The sequence below is a fragment of the Vespula pensylvanica genome, chromosome 8 (assembly GCF_014466175.1).
Source record: "Vespula pensylvanica isolate Volc-1 chromosome 8, ASM1446617v1, whole genome shotgun sequence".
In the NCBI taxonomy this organism is placed as follows: domain Eukaryota; kingdom Metazoa; phylum Arthropoda; class Insecta; order Hymenoptera; family Vespidae; genus Vespula; species Vespula pensylvanica.
The window spans coordinates 6,839,004-6,858,378 of record NC_057692.1 but is presented as its reverse complement, the minus strand read 5'-3'; the positions used below and the strand labels follow the sequence as shown (position 1 = coordinate 6,858,378).

The following is a 19,375-nucleotide window of genomic DNA, read 5'->3' as shown; positions in this document are numbered from 1 at the left end:
TCTTTACGCTCGAACGTGTAAGCTTTCACAAAGGAATCTGCCTCGCGGACTCATTAAATCGAGCGTGGAGGAGAGATCCTTTTTCATTAAAAGCAATACTGCATAATTAAGAGAGAAAAGCAGTTTTACGACTTCTAAAATAAATTCATCAATCGAATTTCGATCGATAAGCTTCTCTTCTAATATAAAATCTATCAAAATTGATCCTACTTCGATACTCGAATAATTGTTTATAAAAATAGTATGTACACGTAATACAAAACGTCGTTTTTTTCTGTCTCTTTCTTGATTCCTTTTTTTAAAAGACAAGAAATCATTTTGAGAAAACAATAAATGCCAAAATTTCGCTGGCTCGCGTAACTTTCAGGGCACGTTCTCCTCGATTTCCGAATTCAGTCGATGCGTGACACATTGGGAACTCTGAATCCGGGTCGCGATATCCGAAAGTACATTTCGATTCTTCGTACGCCATTGTCTCTTTTTTCTTTCGCCTTCGTCAGAAGTAAACCGTTCGAGCGACGAACTCGATTCCCATTCGCAAGAGATTACCACAATCTTTTCTCTTTCCTACCTAACGATTGTAATCCACCTGGCTTACTCAAATATGAATTTATTTCTTCTATTTATACTATTCTTTCGTGTAATTAATTTTATTTTTTGATTGATCACTCTTTTTAAATATTCGTGACAAAGGGCAATGTAATTAATTGTTAAAAAAAAAAAAAAATTACATCAGAAAAGTACCTTTATCTAAAAATATTATAACGGCCTTAGCAATGACATGGAGAACACTTTTGTTTGCTTATTATCTCAAAACGTCGATAGTTCATCGATCGTGAAATATGTTATCGAAATTTAAATAAACATATGAAGTTCGCAAACATAAGGCGAAAATCGTATAATGGCGAACGAAAAAAGAAAAAAGGTGAAAAGAGGGAATTAAAAATTAGGACGTTATATGTAAGTACTTATATACGTGGGATTTGAACGATGAATTTTTAGTGGAATTCGAGAAGACAGACGAAATGCAGCGAGTTGGAAACTGCATCTGAAAATAGTCGAGAGACGCTCCAGACATAGACGGCTGAGTTTAAAAGCGGGATAAAACTAGGCTACATTCCGTGTTACCGTCGAAATGCGTGTTAGCATACCATATGTCATTCGTATGCTATAGTCGTCGTTACTTAACGTAATTATTTTATTTTCCTATGAGTCTCTTAATGGTATACATCGTAAGCCTCGTCAACATTTTAAATTTAATACGAATAATCGAGAAAGTAAAGTTTTCTTAATGAAAAGTAAGCGGACGCTATTATTATCTCTATGGAACTATGTACGTCTACGAAAATAAATACAAACTTAATGAAAATAAAGAATGAACTTGATAATAAATAGCGTGAGAAGGTATGACGGTTAACGATAATAATAAAATAGAAAAAAAGAAGAACAAAATAATAGCTTTCTAAACTACCAAGAAACGTAAATTAAGAGGCGGATTTACTGGTTTTAATTAAAGGCTTAGGCAATTCTTTGACGCTTATGCTTTCGTCGGATGTAACGTTAGGCATTTCCAAAATGGACGACAATTCTGGATTTTCTTCGGAATTTAACCAGTAATTTGTTCTGCAAAAGGATCGTCCATATAAATCGTTCAATTAAGACACAGATATAAAATTTATTAATACTATAAGAAATATAAATACCTTTGTAAACTGTTCAAAGTTGTGACACTTTCGATGTTTTCGGAAAAAGCTCCGTCGAGATCGTCGTCGATATAACTCTTAGCGGGATCATTGATCACGATCGTAGGAGTCGTTATAAATTTATCGTCGTCATTTTGAATCACGTGAGCTTTCGTAAATACATCGGTGAAATTCAATGCGACAATGGTTTTGTTTTCTGTCAGAATTTCTTTCGTCCCATTGTAAATAACATCGTCCTTCACAAGACGGTGATCATGTTTAGAGATATCATCTTCCATTTTCTCGGGGTAACGATGCAAAACGTTTTTATCGTAATAGTATTGTCCAGGTTTTCCTTCGTTTTGTCGAAGTTCCAATGGTCTTGGAATTTCTTTATTGATTTTATTTTCTGGTCTATAACCGGTAGTTCCAGAATGTCGAACTGTCTCGATACTTTCGGTGACAATGGTAACACTTTGTATTTTTGTCGGCCGTGAACTTTTACTATTGTTTGGAATTTTTGTCAACTCTTGTATAGGAACAAGTGGAATTGGTTTTCTTTGGTAAGAGATATCTTCGGTGTTTTCGATAGGTTTGTTCGTTGGATCGTTCAACGGATTTGTTTGATAAAATGAATAGCTGGTTGATCTATTTGGTTTTACGGTCGGTCTTTGCTGATAGCTAGTCTCTTTTGATAAATCCGCTTGGTATGATGGAACTTTCGTCCAACTAAGATTGCTTTGAACGATCGTAGGCGTTTTAATTGGACTTTTCTGATACGAAGGTTCTTCATATAGTATAGTAGAATCGGGTCTTTTGGTCGGTCTTTGCTGATAAGATGGAATATCGGTCCATTCGCTGGGATTACTTAGGATTGGATTTTTTATGGTTTCTTCTTGATAAACCTGCACATTCGGTAGATTTCCTGAGCCATTTTGGTCATTTGGTTTGTTCAGCATAATAGGGTAGGATGTATCGAATGGTTTCTCATTATAAATGTCAGGATCATTTTCGTTATGTGGTCTATTTATTGGTCTATTCGTATGAATATTTGTTTCTTGAGGATTATTGTAAGGTCTGCTCAAAGAAGTTGCAAATCCGTCATCTTCCTCAACATTAGTCGAATATTTCCAAATTTCTGATTCGTCTTTGTTAGAAGGTTTGCTACTAGATTTATCTTGATCATGATTGTAATACATCTGTCCAGAATGTATATTCTCATCTTTTATGGCACTTGATGCTTGATGAGGCCAGTACTCCGGTCTGTTGTTCATATTCCCATTGTACTGTGAATGAGGATTTGTAATACCATCTGAACTTAGTCTCTGTGCATAAGACTGATAGCTCGATTCGAACTGTGGTTTAGTTTTTATCCAGGGAGGTGGACTTGCTTCTTGATAATGTTGCACCGTAGATAGTTTATTGTAAGAAGGATTGTAATAACTCGAATGACCTTCGTCCTGATGGATGGGTCTTTGCGTAGTTTTAAATTGTTGGGTGTGCATGTAGTAGGTGTATAAAGTTGGTCTTGGACTTGTAGGAGAAAAGTTATCATAAATGATATCCTCGGGTGTATAATTTGGTCTGTAACCATAATTCAAAGGATTTGGATTGTTAGGATCGTCGTAAGAATATGGTACGTATGGTTTTCTGTTTTGTGAACTTCCAGATCTTTCAGGAATTACAGTTGGTATTGGTTTTGAAGGAGGTCTGTGAATAGGAATATTAAATGATCCTTGATCATACGATAATGGATTATATTGTCCATTAGTTTGATAATTGAAATATTCCGGTCTCGGAACATCCTTGTGACTTTGAGTGGTCGTTTGTATTTGAATGTACGAACCATAAATTGCATCGTTAACGAAGACGGGCGAATTCACTGCATTATTCTGGACGACTATAGTAACGTTGTCGGATGGACCCAAAGGTTTTTTCACGATGATTCTATTATGCTGATTGATATTAGCCTTAAAAGGTTTTGTTCTTTGAGGTAAAGCCTTCGTTTGTTCTTTCGTGTTGATTTTAACATTTTCTTTGGTCGCTTCTTGTCTCAGACTTGTAACAGACTTGCTGGTTGTACTACGAACTCGATCAGTTCTCTTTCGATCTGATAATTTTATATTACCCGATCCACTTCTTTGTTCCGGTGGTTGTTCGGTCCAAGGTTCAAGGCTGAACTGTGTCATTACTTCATCGTCGCAATCTACACGTTTATTTCTGAATGTATCGGCCACTAGAAAGACGAATGGTTGAATGGATTTGATGGTATCTATTGTAAGGCAAAGAACTTGCGAAAATGTGATACGTCTGATTTGTTGAAGTTGCCTAGAAGTAAAGCCACTTTCCTCTTTTTCATTTTCGTACCAAAATCGATCACCACGTCTAAGGTTACTAAATTGCTGCGCGATTATGCAAGCAAATGTTGGTCCCACTAAACCACCTCGAACCGAATTTTCTGCCAGTCCAGCAGAATATAAATCAATATCTTCTACATGAGAGTATAAAGTTCGAAATTTTATCATAGCATTAGGTGACATAATTTTCTCAAGATCGGCAAAACTTTTGATAGGAGACAAGCCGCATGGTCCTCGCCAATCAACGTACGGTGGTATACCATGATCTCGTCCTCTTTGGATATTGAGAGATGCCAGATCCATCCCAAAAGGGAAACCTGGCGTTTGGAATAAATGACGTGTCAATTCACTCGTTACAAATTCATCTCTTTTCTGTGACGGCTGATTTACTAATCCTAAAAGAAGACGGTCTACCGATCCTGCTGTCTCCAAATTTTCTGGATTTCTAAATTCATCGTGGATTGAGACGTCTGATGAAAAAACAAAAATAATGTCAACGAAAGTAATGAAATAAATCAATTTTCGAGAAGATTCTAATAATGGATAACAAATTAAATCATAGAATTACTATTAAAGAAAGGTCGATGATTTCCGTCGAACCGTAGGAAACTATGCTGAACCAATGAATGTCCGAAACGATAAGCGGCAGTAGAGAACGAGTTTGCTATAGTAGGATTAATAGAAGAATCGTAACCATCGTAATAGCCCTTTATTAAGACTTCGAGATCAAATACCTTCATTACCTCGTTCCCTAGAAAAATCCAATAAAGTATTAAAAGAAATATCTTTGTACAAAGAAATTACTGTCTTTTATTTAATATATACCTAGTATGATCGGTAAGAATTCGCGATAAGTAATATGCTGCACAACCGCCCCGATAATCTTACGAGTTTCTTGGAATATTCTTTCGTCGCTCCAATGAGGATTCAGTGCGACGAGTTTCGTCGCTAATCTATTATGCAATCTTAAGAATACAATATGGATGGACGTCAGAGCTGGTTGTTCGCTCAAACGACCATCGCCTGCTCTGAAGCAATTCGTTGATAAAGAACCTCGTTTGCAAAGATCCGAATCTTGTTTGGGTAGTAAAGGTCTTTGGGATTGGATTTTGCCGTATTGCAATAAACCTAAAAATTGTTTAGGTAATTATAATCATTGAACGTCGAGAAGATCATAGAGTTTAGCGTCTGATTAAAACTTTAATTGTACCGTTTCTAAAGAGTCTGAGATTGTCACTTTGAAAAGCATTGCTGCTGTATACCGTGGATGCATCTAAATAACTTGTAACTTGAGATAATTGTTCACGAGCGCCAAATCGGCAGTCTTCTCTGGGTGCTGATCCACTTCTAAGAAACTCGAGACATTTCACACCAAAACGAGCAAAGAAACTATCCTGAGGGTCTACCGCTATTGGCAAACATTCCGGGTGCTAAAATAGTACGGCAAAGAACGAATTATATCGTATTTTTCAAATAAAATAATCTATTTCATAAATATTTTGAACTTGCCGTAAATTCGACGGGTTGAAACCCAAGACCTGAATTTAAACAACACTGAGGTACCGATCCATTGAAGCCTCTGCTTTGTCCAGTTGCTACGAAGACACAAGATATTAATAACATAGATAAAAATATAGAAAATATTGAAGATATGATAATTCTATTCGGCGGATCATATACATACCTGTTAAATCGTGATCCACAAATTGACCCCATTGCATCAACATGTGTGTAATAGATGCCAATTGTATATCCCTGTCCTCGTGTAACACGTCGGAAATTACACGTGGACTTGGCAATGGATTACCATCTTTTGATCTTCTAATGCTTTGTATACCATCATCATAACTCGGTGGTAAGAATCTGACCGACAGGAATATTTAAATATATTTCAAAATCTCAAGATTGTGAATATTCGTGACAGAGAAGATAATGTCTAAAACCTTTGCATAGTTGACATTGCTGATCCCCACCAAGGATTCTTAAGATTATTACAACTTCCGTCCGAAGTTCTATATCTTAAACTAGCTGGTGGACATCGAGGAGTTCCTCTTCTCGGACATTGTCGTTGCAATCTCGTTGCTTGACCGTTGCGAGAAAGAGGAAATTCTCTTGACATATCGGGAAATCTGAAATAAACGACGAATAAATAAAAATTATTCACAGAATTATAAAGAAAGTAAGATGAGGAAGAAACAGATACTTTTTGACAAACATAGTTGCGCCTTCGAGGACCGCATAACTGAATTTAGCGAGCATCCTAGCTTCTTCCGTTTGATCATTGAAAGCTGCCACATATTTTGCTGGATTATCAGCTCCAAGATAGAGTCCTGCGATTTAAAAAAAAAAACTTTTATGGTCTTTCATTTTTCATTTTCTATTATATCGTTTATCACGGTCATGTTTCTCATTCATACAAAATAAATAGTTAATTATTTACCCATTGAATATAATTTTGGTTCTTTAACGTTGTAAAGATCATGCATCGCTCGCAATCCAAAATCAACAGCTTCACGAATATCTTTTTCATGAGGTCCCCAATTTCCTTGATTATCACGACTCTCGAATACGAAAGTCTTGGTGTTATTCGTTGAAGGATCACTGCCGTTCTTCGAAACATATTTTCCAATGATTTCAAAATCTTTCGTTTCGTATTTACTTGTTTCCTCTCTGTTACTAATATTTCCTTTGAAATTGGTTTGATTTTCTATAACGTTGCTTCGTTCTATTAAAATGGGTTGTCTTGTAGGATAGTTTGATTCTACATTCTTCAATATTTTCCTTGTTTCGTTTATTGTAGAGTAAATAATAGAAGAATTTTCTTCCGGTTGAGATCGTACAGACCAGAAGAAAGTAACGAAAACAAAGCTGAAAAAATAATAAAACAAGAGATAAGACAATTACTTTAATTTTCATTAAGGAAAGAGAATAAGAGAAAATACATTTTTAAGTGAATAGTAACGTAACGAAGTTACGAGTTAGGTGAAATGATCATTTGTTAGGAATGAGAAGCGTAACGGGATCGCCAATTGTAGAAAACGCCACAGGCGATATCGAAAAAAGATATTAATGTATATTGGCCTTCGTATCGAATCGAGAGGAACCTCGATGTATCTAGCGATAATAGAAATTAAAGAGGAACTATTTGTGCTAACTCTTAATTCAAAAATATTAAATTAAAGGAACGAAGATATATATTAACAAATCTATATTAATAAGGCGTGTTTCGTTTACTGACATTTATGAAATTCTTAAAAACTAATAATAATAATAACAATAATAATAACAATAACAATAATAATAATATTAATAATAATGATGATGATGACGATGATGACGATGATTTATTGGAATCAAGAAATGTATACGATGAGAAAAAAAAAGAATAGTATATGCGCCGTCGCGTAAACTCACACAATTCTGAGATGCATCGTCAAAATGCAATGTCAAGGAACGTCTCGATTGCAAATTCAATTCCGTTGGTGCATTCTCCCCCGAGACGATAACGATTTTCTCTTCGTAGGAAAAATGGATTCTCAAGCTCGATAAGAAGATTTTTTCGAGTGGAAAGAGAAGGAAGTAAAAGTAGGAAGAGGAAGAAGAAGAAGGAAAAGAAGAAAAAGCGGAATAATAAGAAGAAAAAAGGAAAAAGAAATTCCACGCAGAAGGATTAGTCGTTGTTGTCCGTCGTTGATGTCGACCTTCACGAGGACGGTTTGAACATATACTAACTGTCGTCGAAGCTGGTCGACCGGTCTTATTCTCGAAGAAGTCCGAAGTGTCTTACGCCTCCGGCAAACTTTTGCGCTTTTTGTTACGCCCCGTCCGTTTCATTTTTTTCTTCTTCTTCTTCTTCTTTTTTTTTTATTATTTTTCCTTTTTTTCTCTCCCTCTCTCATACTTCTTTTTTCTCTTCTTCTTTTTTTTTCGCCTCAAAGATTTTTACTGTTAGCCAATAAGGCAACACGCGATCCCATCGATCGATGTCGATCCATCTTTTCGTTTATCCGGACGAAGAGAACAAGGCAATGTTTTATATGTTTCCGTTCGCATGGCCTCTCCTTTCAAGTCTTTTACGATAATATATGGGAAAGAGAGAGACAGAGAGAGAGCGAGAGAGAGAGAGAGAGAGAGAGAGAGAGAGAGAGAAAGAGAGAGAAGAAGAGAGAGCAAACAAGTAAGATGAAATGAGGTGAAGATAAGTATTAAATGACGGAGTTCCTATCGAACTTGATGTTTTTTTATTGGCCAATTTTTCGAATAAGCTATTGCGAGTGACAACAGGTGAAAGAGAAGAAGGAGGTTCCGAGGATATACAAATGATTGTGATTAACGGAAAGACATTTTTACGATGACGTGTTTCTCTCGACAACTTCGATACATTGACCTAAATATTTAACAACTTTTTACCGACGGATGATGAGAAAATGGCTATCTTGTTATGACTATGTTGTTATGTAAAAAGAACGTTGGGAATCGAAGAAGTAGGAACAAAAAGATTTAATATACCAACCTCAATGTCAATGTCTCGCTGCTTTTTCCCGAGCTTGCAAGCTCGCGATTGCCTTTCCCGAACCGTAAAGGACCTTTGCACGTACTTGAACTCTTCTTGTTGCCGCGTAATTTGATGCAGACGTTGTCGATGGCGGACTTCCGCTTGTACCACCGGAAGTGGTACCTAACTGCAAAGTACCACCGCCATAATTCGCTCCTCTGCAGCTCGTGCAACCTTCCGACATAGTTACTCTCTATCCTGTCACGTTCCAAAATTATTCTTCTCTTTATTTTTCCGTGAATTACGACTGCGAAGTATGAAATTTTATGAATTATTTAATAAAGTCATTGAAATATGAAAAATTGAATTTGAAATATTATGATATTTTATCATTGGAATCTTTGTAATATTTGCAATATTTAAACACGTTTATCTTTAGCTACGAGATAAACTGATATTGCTGCAGTTATTATAGAACCGTCTGCGTCTGAAATGCTGCAACCCGTTCTACGTGGTAGCTTACATGATGAACGTGGATAATGCAAGAGGCAGAACATTTTAAACGATCTTAACTTATCGTCGTTTCACCGACGTCTAATGAAGCCTGACGAGTTAATCGATCGATATTATCGCACCACCGGCGTAATTAATTGAGAGTAATTACCGTCGATCGCAGAATATGATCTCTCTCTCTCTCTCTTTGTCTTTCTATCGCTTTCTCTATCTCCTGCAAGCAGAATGCGCTAATTGCTTTTCCATTCGATCTAACGATTTCTTACGCTCATTTCGAATTTACTTATACTGTATATTTCGTGATAATAGAAACGATTTTTCTTTCTAGAATTCAATCTAACGATTTGATTTTAAATAAAAAAGGAAATATCAATACCCCAGTTTGATTTCATTGAATTCAACTAATTTCCTTGCCTTTTGTTATTTCTTCACGGTTGACGGAACGTTAGCCTTTGGTTATAGCTACGAAACAGAGTTCTGACATCCACGCCGTTCACCATAAATCCGGGAAAATTTAGGTTAATTATCGTAATGACGGCATAAGGCAAGCTTTCCTAGCAACGACCTTACCGGAAAAAGAAAAAGAAAAAGAGAAAGAAAAAAAAGATGGAGACTTCTAGATATTTCCTTAGGTCGAATAATGACTATAAATTTCACAAGTACTTATCTATAAGAAAGAAGAAAATCGTTTGTTAGGAAAGGGGAATGCCGGTTAAGAAGCTTTCGTTTCGTTATTTTCTTCTTTTCCTTTTAATGACAAATTTTCTTTCTTATTTCGTTGCATCGTGAAAGGCACATTCGACGTTTATGCTGACACAATAGAAAGGTAGATGAAGATCTTCTAGTATATTATTCTCTGAGTCTCTCATACCACTAATTGTCTCTAATTATTACGCGATATAATAAGACAAATTATAGAGTTACGAATATAATTTTCATTCGCCACCATTTTGGCTTTTTCCTCTTTTCGATGATAAACCATACAAATTATATTTCGCATAGTTCGAAACTATTATTCAAGAGCTATGGTAATACGATTGGAACAGCGTGATTTGTCGGTAGTAACAATGAGCTATTAAGTCCAGATACGTCGAACCAGGTCGTACAAGCTTTATCGACTCCTTATCCGTAATTGTATCTCTCGTAAAGGAATCTTCATAGAGCGTAGCCTAGAAATTAGCTAATATCGTATTTCATGATATTCACGCGGTGAATATTACGCTTAATCACGAATTCTCTAAAGAAGCTTAAACAAATTTAACCGGAAATATAATTCTAACTTTGTACGGTTCGTAAAGTCGCATTGAATGATTTCTTATCTTTTTTTTTTTATGTACACTACAAAACGACAGTCTACACCAAACATATTTTAAAATTGTTTGTTCAAGAGTAAGAAAGAATAAATAAATAAATTAATTATGAACTAATGAAGTATCCAAAGAATAATATAGAACGGAATAATCGAGGCACTTCCTTACCGTTATTTCGTTTTATTCGTTGGATTCTTCCTATATTCGAATAATTCCTATTAATATCGAACTTCGTAATATTTTTAAAATAAAATTCGAACTTCCCTCGTCAACTTGAACGCACGTACTTCGTTTGAAATACGATTCGAAATCGAGCGCTTTGCGAAAAAGGATGATTTCGTTTTCTAACGGAGTATTACCTTCTTGCGAGTATTCGCGTATTCTATGGCGATCGAAGCATAAGTGCGAAGAAACGGCGGGAGTTTACAAATGGCGACAACGCAACGTGATCCGCGTCCGCGGTGCGCGCCGAACGAACTGATCCTCGGCCTTCCAAATACTCGCTTGGTAAGGCTTCACCGAGCTGGCTCGTTTCTCTTTTCTTCCTCTTTTTCCTTCCTTCATCGTCATCGTCCTCGTCCTCGTCGTCGTCAACGGCATCGACTTTGCGACAAGAGGGGAGGCAGTATTATTCCAATTGTATAGCGAAGAAATTTCTAATGTATGAATAATCTAATGTAATCGTTCTAATGAATACTTTTCAATCCGCATAATACATTTTCGTTTATTCACAATTAACTCTTCTATCTACTCATTCAATTAATTTATTTGCAATATCTAATTCAAAATTATTCAAATCACAACCTAAATAATTGTTACAAATGGTTTTGGAAAACGAAGAATGAAGTTGAATTTCGAAATTATCATTCGAGGAGGAAAAATTAATAATAATAAAACTTGAAGAGAGACAATAATATAATATAATTAAAAAGTTTATATATTTTACATACATTTATACTCAACCTCTAATATATTTTCGCAAATTATAAATCCTCATTGCCAAGAAATGATATCAGGAGAATAATAGAAGATGCGGAGTCTGTCTTACGGATTGGTTTATACCTCTGACTCACTCAATCCGTTTGAATCTTTCCGTCTATCATTTATGGATGGTGACAGAGAAAGAGAAAAGGAGAAAGACAGAAAGAGAAAGAAAGAAAGAAAAAGAGAGAAACAGGGAGCGGGAGAGAAAGAGAGAGAGAGGGAACTGCGAAAGCTAACCTTCGATCGGTAAAAATTCGACCGGCGAGTGGCCGGACCTTGCGCCCTGCATAATTCTTTCGCAATGCGCCTGCGCGAACGAGAAAGAAAGATAGAGAATGAGAAAAGAGGGGAGGGAGATCCGTGTAAAATGGAGTCTACTAGTGACGGTTACGGGTGATCGCGAACTCGTTGTATGTATGGTCGTATGTACGCTTTTCTTCTTCGTCGCGCGTAAGCGACACGACTCGACCTGAATCCTCTTCCTCCTTCAATACTCTACTCGCTCGACTTCTGGTATATTTCCCAAGGCGATTAATCCGTATCAAATCATCCGAATCGAATGATTCTTCCGAAGCGCGCGTCGACTATTCATAACTGGAACATATATACGAGCTTTCTTTGATATGGAAATGATACTCGAATAAGTACTTACATCGATTATAGATAAATATTTTTTACAACCTGATTGTTAAAGAAAATATATGTCGTTTTATATATATATATATATTTATTTATATAATAATATGTAATTATTCAAAGATCAATTTCCACGATAAGAAAAAGAGTAACAATTAATTTTTCAATGTAAGTTTATTGGATGTGAAGTGTATATTTATAACATAGATCAGAATTGATCGGAATCGTTAATTATTATGTATTATCTTTTTCAACGAACTTAATACCATAATAGAAAGTAGATACATAAGTTTTGATAATCATCAAAAAGAATTTATGACGTATAACGTTGATAAATTGATCGATTGTTCTTTTAAAATTTCTCTTTGAATCGTGACGCGACGATCTCATAAGCTTTTCTCTTCTAGGATATAACGCTTAATGAATATTCACATACGTGTTCCTTCCGATATTTCACGAGTCATTAATTCAGAAAATATCGGCGATTGTAGTTTTAGATCCATGTTGAGGTCTAGATAAATGACTCGAATGACGATGTCGACATATTGTAACACGCGTCATGTAATTCATATTACGACGGGCGTTCATACATTGAAGTCTACATCATTGTCGACTGTTAAGAAAGGACAAGATTTTATAACATAAATTCACATATAGATTTTCGTTTATGCGGATAGAATTATATTTCCTTTGATACTTGAAAAATATTAGAAAACGAGTTCAACGTGTGTTTTAAATTTGGTTCTATTCGTCGAAAGCAAACAATAGGGTCTACGATAAGCCTCTCTATGCGGAGACAAGTCCAAATCGTATATGCGCGCCATTGTTCTCGTGTGAAGGGTCCGTAAGAAATTGTCTTACGTGATATAGCACAAAGGACAGTCTTGTCGTGCTCAAAAAATATATATATTGTGTCTATGTATATACGTGTGTATATGCGTATGCGTACATATATACGTATGTATATAAAAGAACCCACTTTTCTTCTCTCAAGCGTATCCAATTAAATGCCAAAGTGGACTGACTTCGTGCTGACCGCATAGTGTTGCGCTATCAGTATCGACAGTGGGTCAGTCAACAACGGGGTCAGCCGAGGGCGAATCCGGCGTGCGGTCGACCAATCGCGTTCGCTCCAACGACCGAGCCGTCGTGACAATGAGTATTAACTGTATATGCACGTGCAAAAACCGAATTGATGTTGGTCTTCCGCAATGGCGTAATATCGTGACTTAACACATAGCAAAAAATGTGGGAACGTGTGAAAGAAAACAATAGAATTTAGTAATTCTTCTAAAGACAAATTGTGATCTCCTACTTAAACAATTATTGTTTATTAAATCATTTGTTTATTTAAAATAAAGGTTTACGAAATACCTTTGATGTTACAGGCAATATCAGGTGAAAAGAAATGATCGATAATCTTGTATTAGAAAAATCATAAAACAAGAGTAAGGAGTTATGAAAAGGGATTTATTTTCACGATTCTACGTTTCTACGCCCTTGCATTTTTAACCTAAGGCGCGTAGCGGTCAACAGACTTACGCATAAAGCGATCATGACGATGATCAACGATCGCTTTTAAACGATCGCCTTTTACTTCTGATTTTTTCTTTTTTCTTTTCCTTTTTAAACACGAGATGTATCAATGACACGAGAAAACAAGAACAACAAACTAACTCGTAACTCATGCTTTGAGCAATTCATTTTCATGAAGATTATTGCAAATATTTCTTTTTAAAAAGTTTTGAAATTTTTTTTTTACTTCGACAATCGCAACAATACCGTGGCTTTACGCGTTTATATCTAATCTTTTATGATATATTTTTTGTAATTGCGTCACATTCTCAAACAAAATGTCGTCGCGATCGATCTTTGAAATATCAATAGTACGAATTAAAAATAATTTCTTGTATACGTTACAAAGATTCTACTAATGGATCTCATATATTTTTCTTTCTTTCTTTTTCTTTTCTTTTTTTTTTTTTTTTGATGAAGAATAAGAATAAGAATAAGAATAAGAATAAGAATAAGAATAAGAAGAAGAAGAAGAAGAAGAAAAAGAAGTAGAAGTAGAAGAAGAAGAAGAAAAGAAACGTAAGAATTCGAAGAAATTCTTACCGTTAAATCCGCGACGATTGCCCCTTTTCTCGGCAAATCCAAGATAAGAAAAAGAGCGCATAATTACGCTCTGAGTCGGGAATAAATAAGGAGTAGGTGGTACGAGAGACGAGATGAGACGAGAAACAAGGTTTGAAGTAGGTCAGCAGGACTCTCGGTCGTGGGAAGTCCGGGTTCGTTTCTCGTTTAGCCAACAGGGCGGGCAGGTTCTGCTTGTGTCGGGGAAAATTACTGGGTGGTGAGAGAAGATTATAATAAAAGAAAAATAAAAGAGAAAAGTACCGACGTGACCGCGTGAAAGACGATATGACTCAAATACAATGGTACAATTTTATTCTTTTTTTTGTTTCTTTTTTTGTTTTTTTCTTCCCTTTTTTTATGTGCACTTTTCCTTCTTATACAGGATTTTGTCGAGACTGGAATACGAATGAAGGGAAATGAGAAAAAAGAAAGAAAAAAAAGGGGTAAAAGAAAAATTTAGTTACCACCGAACGAAAAATTCCTTTCCTATACAAACATCGAATTTGTTATTTTCTTAATATTTCACCACAATTATTTGTATACGAGTTTCTTCAACTTTCTTTAATCTTATGATTTTGTGGGTATTTTTTTTTCCTTTTTTCATTTTTCTTGGTGCGAGGGGAACGGCGATCTTCGTATTTTCCGATTACTATTTTATGTGTACCTTTCATCTTCGCTTTTTTAATAGGCGCAATTACATAGATACATCATGATAAATATACGCTTTCAGATAAAATAATCTCGTTAGTTTGCATCTCCTATCATCATCGTCGTTCTATACTCTAATTTATTTACAAAGTCTAATATCCTTAGTTGTTCTCTATTTCCTTATGATCCTATTTCCTTATAATAAAGGAAAACCTTTGTTCCTATTATTTATTTGGACATAACATATTTTTTTGGTTTTCCTCTCTTTCTTTCCTTTGTCGCTTACTCGTTTTTATCTTTCCTTTCACTCTTTCCTCTCCTTTGTATAATAACATCTATCTAATTAATATTTATTTTACATTTAACATCAATAAACATTCAGAGCTAATAAAATTTTGCATCATCCTGTCTCAATTACTCGCTGTTTCATCTTTGTAAAGCATTCTTAAGCTATACGATAGTAACAATCTCAATTTTTTCAATAAAAAAATATGTGCATCGTATATTTTTGTTAAACATAATGGCCCCTCTGTGCACAATATATACTGCACAATAAATATGAAATATTTATTCATTCTGAACGATACTTTTTAAGTAAATATAATGTGCAGTAAGCGAAGGACGGATGTTATTAATATTTAATATTTAATATTTCTTTTTGAAATATAATTGCGTATGTATATGCATTACAATCTTAAAAGGGTAAGCAATTCTGTGCCATAAAATGAAATTAAAATTCATATTACGTTTACAAAACATTTCTTGGATCTTGATTATTATATTATATAAGAAGCTATGCAAACATTTTTTCTAATTTCTTAAATATTGTGCAGTCATATTGTGTTATCAGAGTATTACTTTAAACGGTTTATGAATCAGAACTGGGAGAACTTATATGTAGCATCAAAAATATAAGATATACATATAAATTTTATTATGTGAAAATATAATTGTGAAGATATAATTTAAATTTTGCTATAGGCGATTAAAAATAATTATACTGTGCTACGTACTTGGGATGCAATTTAAAATAGTTGCTGTTTATAATTAGGATACATAAGAATTCCCATCTCTGATATTGATACAATGTGTTGACACAATATATTAAGATTTTATTAGTTATTGAAATTTCATAATCGTATTTTAAATATTGATTGAAAAATGCACTGACGATATGGCGCATTTCCCAATTTTATTATTAGAATGAATCTCTTGTTTAATTTCGTCAAGAAATTCTGATGATTAACAGCAATAGAGTAAGAACTTCGCGCATAATTTGTTATAAAATCAAATATATCTCAAACACAAAAAAATGAAGTTTCATACTTATGTTCACTGACGCACGCTTTATCTCTCTTCCCATGTAATAGCATTCGAAATAAAAATAATAATATTTGTTTCTATACTACAGCACAGTCTATAAGCCTCTTTGTCACAAACGCATTACCAATTGCAAACAACTTTCATTCAATCTTTGTCATCTTCTACAAAATCAAATCATCTTTTAAATGAGCACCGATGTCGATTTTACTTCCTCGCAGAGATAATTCTATCGTTCCTAGCAACGAATTCGATACAATAATAATTTAATTTCTGTCTGATAATATTAGGGAACTTTAGGAACTTTTCGTATTATCATTTTAAAAGCCTTTAAATAAAAAAATATTATAAAGCATATTTAAAAGAAATTAATACTCTTAATATATGTTATATTTCAGGTTTGATATATCATTAATAAATAGCTATTAAAAATGCAGTTAAGCATCGTAACTATTTTTTTTTATGCTATGTTTAATTAACTTTTACAAACGTTAAGTTGAAATTTATCAAAGTTACATAGATTATTTATTTATACGGACACAAAAGTTATTGAGTTTAGGAACGACGATATCTCTGAAACATTTGACACACTGCTAATGACGCGCATATCGGACAAAACATTGAGATCGATACCTAAAATATAATAATGTATAATATATCTTGAGTATTAACTTTTTTTACAAACTAACTAACTAACGAGGAATATTACAGATCGCATTAAAACTTGGAATGTACAGTTCTAGATACAGAAAATTATTCGAGTTCACCGATCATCTAGTGCAATTACTTACGACGAGAAACGTTTTATATTACGTAGATTATAGAATACCTACGATGCTCTTTCACGTCAAATATCACTTTATAATCTAACTAAAGCTAGTTGACTTTATATGAAAAGAGGAAATCAATTTCTCCCGATTCTTTTATACGTGTAATAAATTATATCTTTAATATTAGGAGCAATTCTTAAAAACACCAAGTCCTATAAAATGAAATTTTCGATTTATAGATCGTATGATGATTTTCATTCGATACGCAATGTGACTTTACATTCTCAAACGTATTAATAGTTATCACTATGTTATATTTTGAGAACTAAAAATCACATATTATAATTTTAAGATGTTTTATCATATTTTTGCTATAAATAGGCTGTATGCTTGCTACTGTGTTCGAGAGCAGCGAGAACATCTTGTTTTTGTCTAACATACAAACGCCCCTTCTTCCACGGATTTTGTAGTTGAAGGGGTTTAAAATCATCTCTTAAACAACGTTCCCTCGCACCAATTACAGCAACTAAGCAAAAATTTGGTAATTCATCGACTGTGTAGATAGGCCCATCTTGACCCTTTAACACTACAGCCATATTTAATTGCTTGACAACAAGATCTACAACTTCTCTTGCTGTGGTTCGTGGTGTTACATGTAATTTTAAACTGGTACCAGAGGCCAAACCAGTTTCATAGGCCGCGTAAACCTGTAATGATGAAAATATTTTTTTTTTTCAAATAAACGAAGTAAAAAATAATTTTATAAATTATATAAATATGCATTTTTCTTGCAGCGTTACTTTCAACATTATACACGATTCTGTAATGTGAGTCATTGAATATTTTACTTCATTTACATTGACTGAACATAGCTTTTGTTATAAAAGCAATATGCAAAGTATTGGCACAATCTTCATATATATAACAGTTTGTTAACACTGTATAATAATCAATATTCAATTTACTATAGAAATTCCTAAAAAAGATTGTATTCTTTACATATGTGTCTGCAGAATTAAAAAAGCGTCATTTCGAAACGGAAATTTTTTATAATTTTATCATTTGCTGCAATAACGTATTAATATTCTTGGACAAAAACAAGAAGCAATTACATAAGCGCTGAATTACATTTTCGAGTGAAAAAGCTGTAATATAATGTGAGCTATATTACGCTAGAATTTTGCATCTATCTTGAGATGATAAAGCAACAAACAGTAGGATGTCTCATGCTATACGTGTTTAAATACGTATTAATACACCAAGTAATCTTTCGAAAGCAAAACAGCACAATGTAATTAAATTTAGCGATGTAGCGGCTTACTTATGTATCTGCTACATTGGTTTGCACTAGAAGACCAAGTGAGCTGTTTTTAACTATAATCAGGTTAGACTTGTGTCCCCTATAAGGAAAAACAATATTTAGATGCACTGTTGCATATCGAATAGAGAAGCTTTCATTTGAAGTTTCAATTAAGCATAGTATCCTATATGAAGCTTTTAAAATCTAAATTTAGATAATCATTGTATTTTCCCTGTGCAACATCCAAACGATTACTTTACTCTAAACTAACGATAATTACTTTATTACTACCTTTAATGAAACAGTGTCTATATAACTATTTTCTACTTAACTATAAGCTCTCTTACTTAGTACCCACGTGGAAATGAAATATCGTATTTTGTTACCTGAAGAATACCAGGGAGAGGTGCTGGCATCATCGTTGCTTCATCCTTTTCTTCTTCCGATTGATTATCCCCTACTGAAGTAGCCATAGTTGCTATACTAGCCGTTGATTTTGTCGTTTTGACTTTCATATGTCCTGGTTTTAAGCATACACTCGAATTTGGAGTTGAATATTCGTCGCTACTTAGAGAATGAAGACTGTCGGAATTTGTATTGCTAACACTGAGGAGACTCGTGTTGGTGTTGGTCATAGCCGTTGATACGCTTAAAAGCGATCCACCGTAGATAATCGGTTTTATATTAAGTAATGGACTGGTACTTGCCGACGCAGAAGTGATGGTGGCCGAACGATTTCTAGGACTGTGTTTATACTTGGTAAGTAAAAGGGTGTCCTCAGATTTCGAAGGTGGAAGTCGTACATTCTGCATGGGTACTAAATGATTGTTGGTGCTAACGTTCTTGGTATTGCTCAAATTACCAGCACTACTTATAGGTACGGACGATTTCTGAGATTCTGAATTTGTTGAAATGTTACTACCCTTCCGTACGTATTGACCACTAGGTAATTGTTGCTCGCTTTTGCTAAATTCGGTTGTAAGCAAATTGGAAGAGGAATTTGTAACATTCGGACCTGGCCAACTTCCACGTCCTGGACTCGATTTGACGAGTTTATGATCCCGAGGTGGTAACTGAAGAAGACTTCTTTTTAAACTATTGCTATTACTCTTATTTCTGTCTAGACCTAATAGATGTTTCATAGATATACCAACAGTTTGTGATGTACCCTAAGCATAAATCGAAAGAATATTACAATTATATTTCTCCAAAATTCTTCGA

General features: G+C 34.5%; 2 protein-coding genes across 8 annotated transcripts in view; both read right to left on the bottom strand.

Annotated features, from left to right (window-relative positions):
• Positions 1-1,179: 1,179 nt before the first annotated feature.
• On the bottom strand, positions 1,180-7,524 carry LOC122631082. The gene is made up of 11 exons (XM_043816320.1): positions 7,454-7,524; positions 6,480-6,907; positions 6,243-6,369; positions 5,983-6,168; positions 5,724-5,902; positions 5,549-5,634; positions 5,250-5,469; positions 4,865-5,167; positions 4,608-4,790; positions 1,704-4,509; positions 1,180-1,623 (listed from the first exon to the last, which is right to left on the bottom strand). Exons 1-11 carry the CDS (start codon positions 7,468-7,470, stop codon positions 1,485-1,487), a joined length of 4,674 nt encoding a protein of 1,557 aa, XP_043672255.1. The 5' UTR covers positions 7,471-7,524; the 3' UTR covers positions 1,180-1,484.
• A 7,029-nt stretch (positions 7,525-14,553) lies between these two features.
• Positions 14,554-19,375, bottom strand: part of LOC122631385 — a 92,356-nt gene continuing 87,534 nt past the window's right edge. For 6 of the 7 annotated variants that reach the window (XM_043817027.1, XM_043817032.1, XM_043817028.1 and 3 more), the window contains 2 exons: positions 18,541-19,323; positions 14,554-17,561 (listed from right to left, as the gene is read on the bottom strand). In XM_043817027.1, coding sequence (XP_043672962.1) covers positions 17,226-17,561; positions 18,541-19,323 — 1,119 coding nt within the window. In that variant the 3' untranslated portion in view covers positions 14,554-17,225. Of the gene's footprint in view, positions 17,562-18,175; positions 18,255-18,540; positions 19,324-19,375 lie in introns of all 7 variants that reach the window. The other variant, XR_006327694.1, reaches the window with a different exon arrangement.

Excerpts from the sequence above, each read along its gene's own strand:
- LOC122631082 (XM_043816320.1), bottom strand. Across the intron at positions 6,370-6,479 it reads ACCAAAATTATATTCAATGG|GACTCTATCTTGGAGCTGAT; the intron begins GTAAATAATTAA and ends TTTAAATCGCAG. Across the intron at positions 5,635-5,723 it reads TGTGGATCACGATTTAACAG|CAACTGGACAAAGCAGAGGC; the intron begins GTATGTATATGA and ends GTGTCTTCGTAG.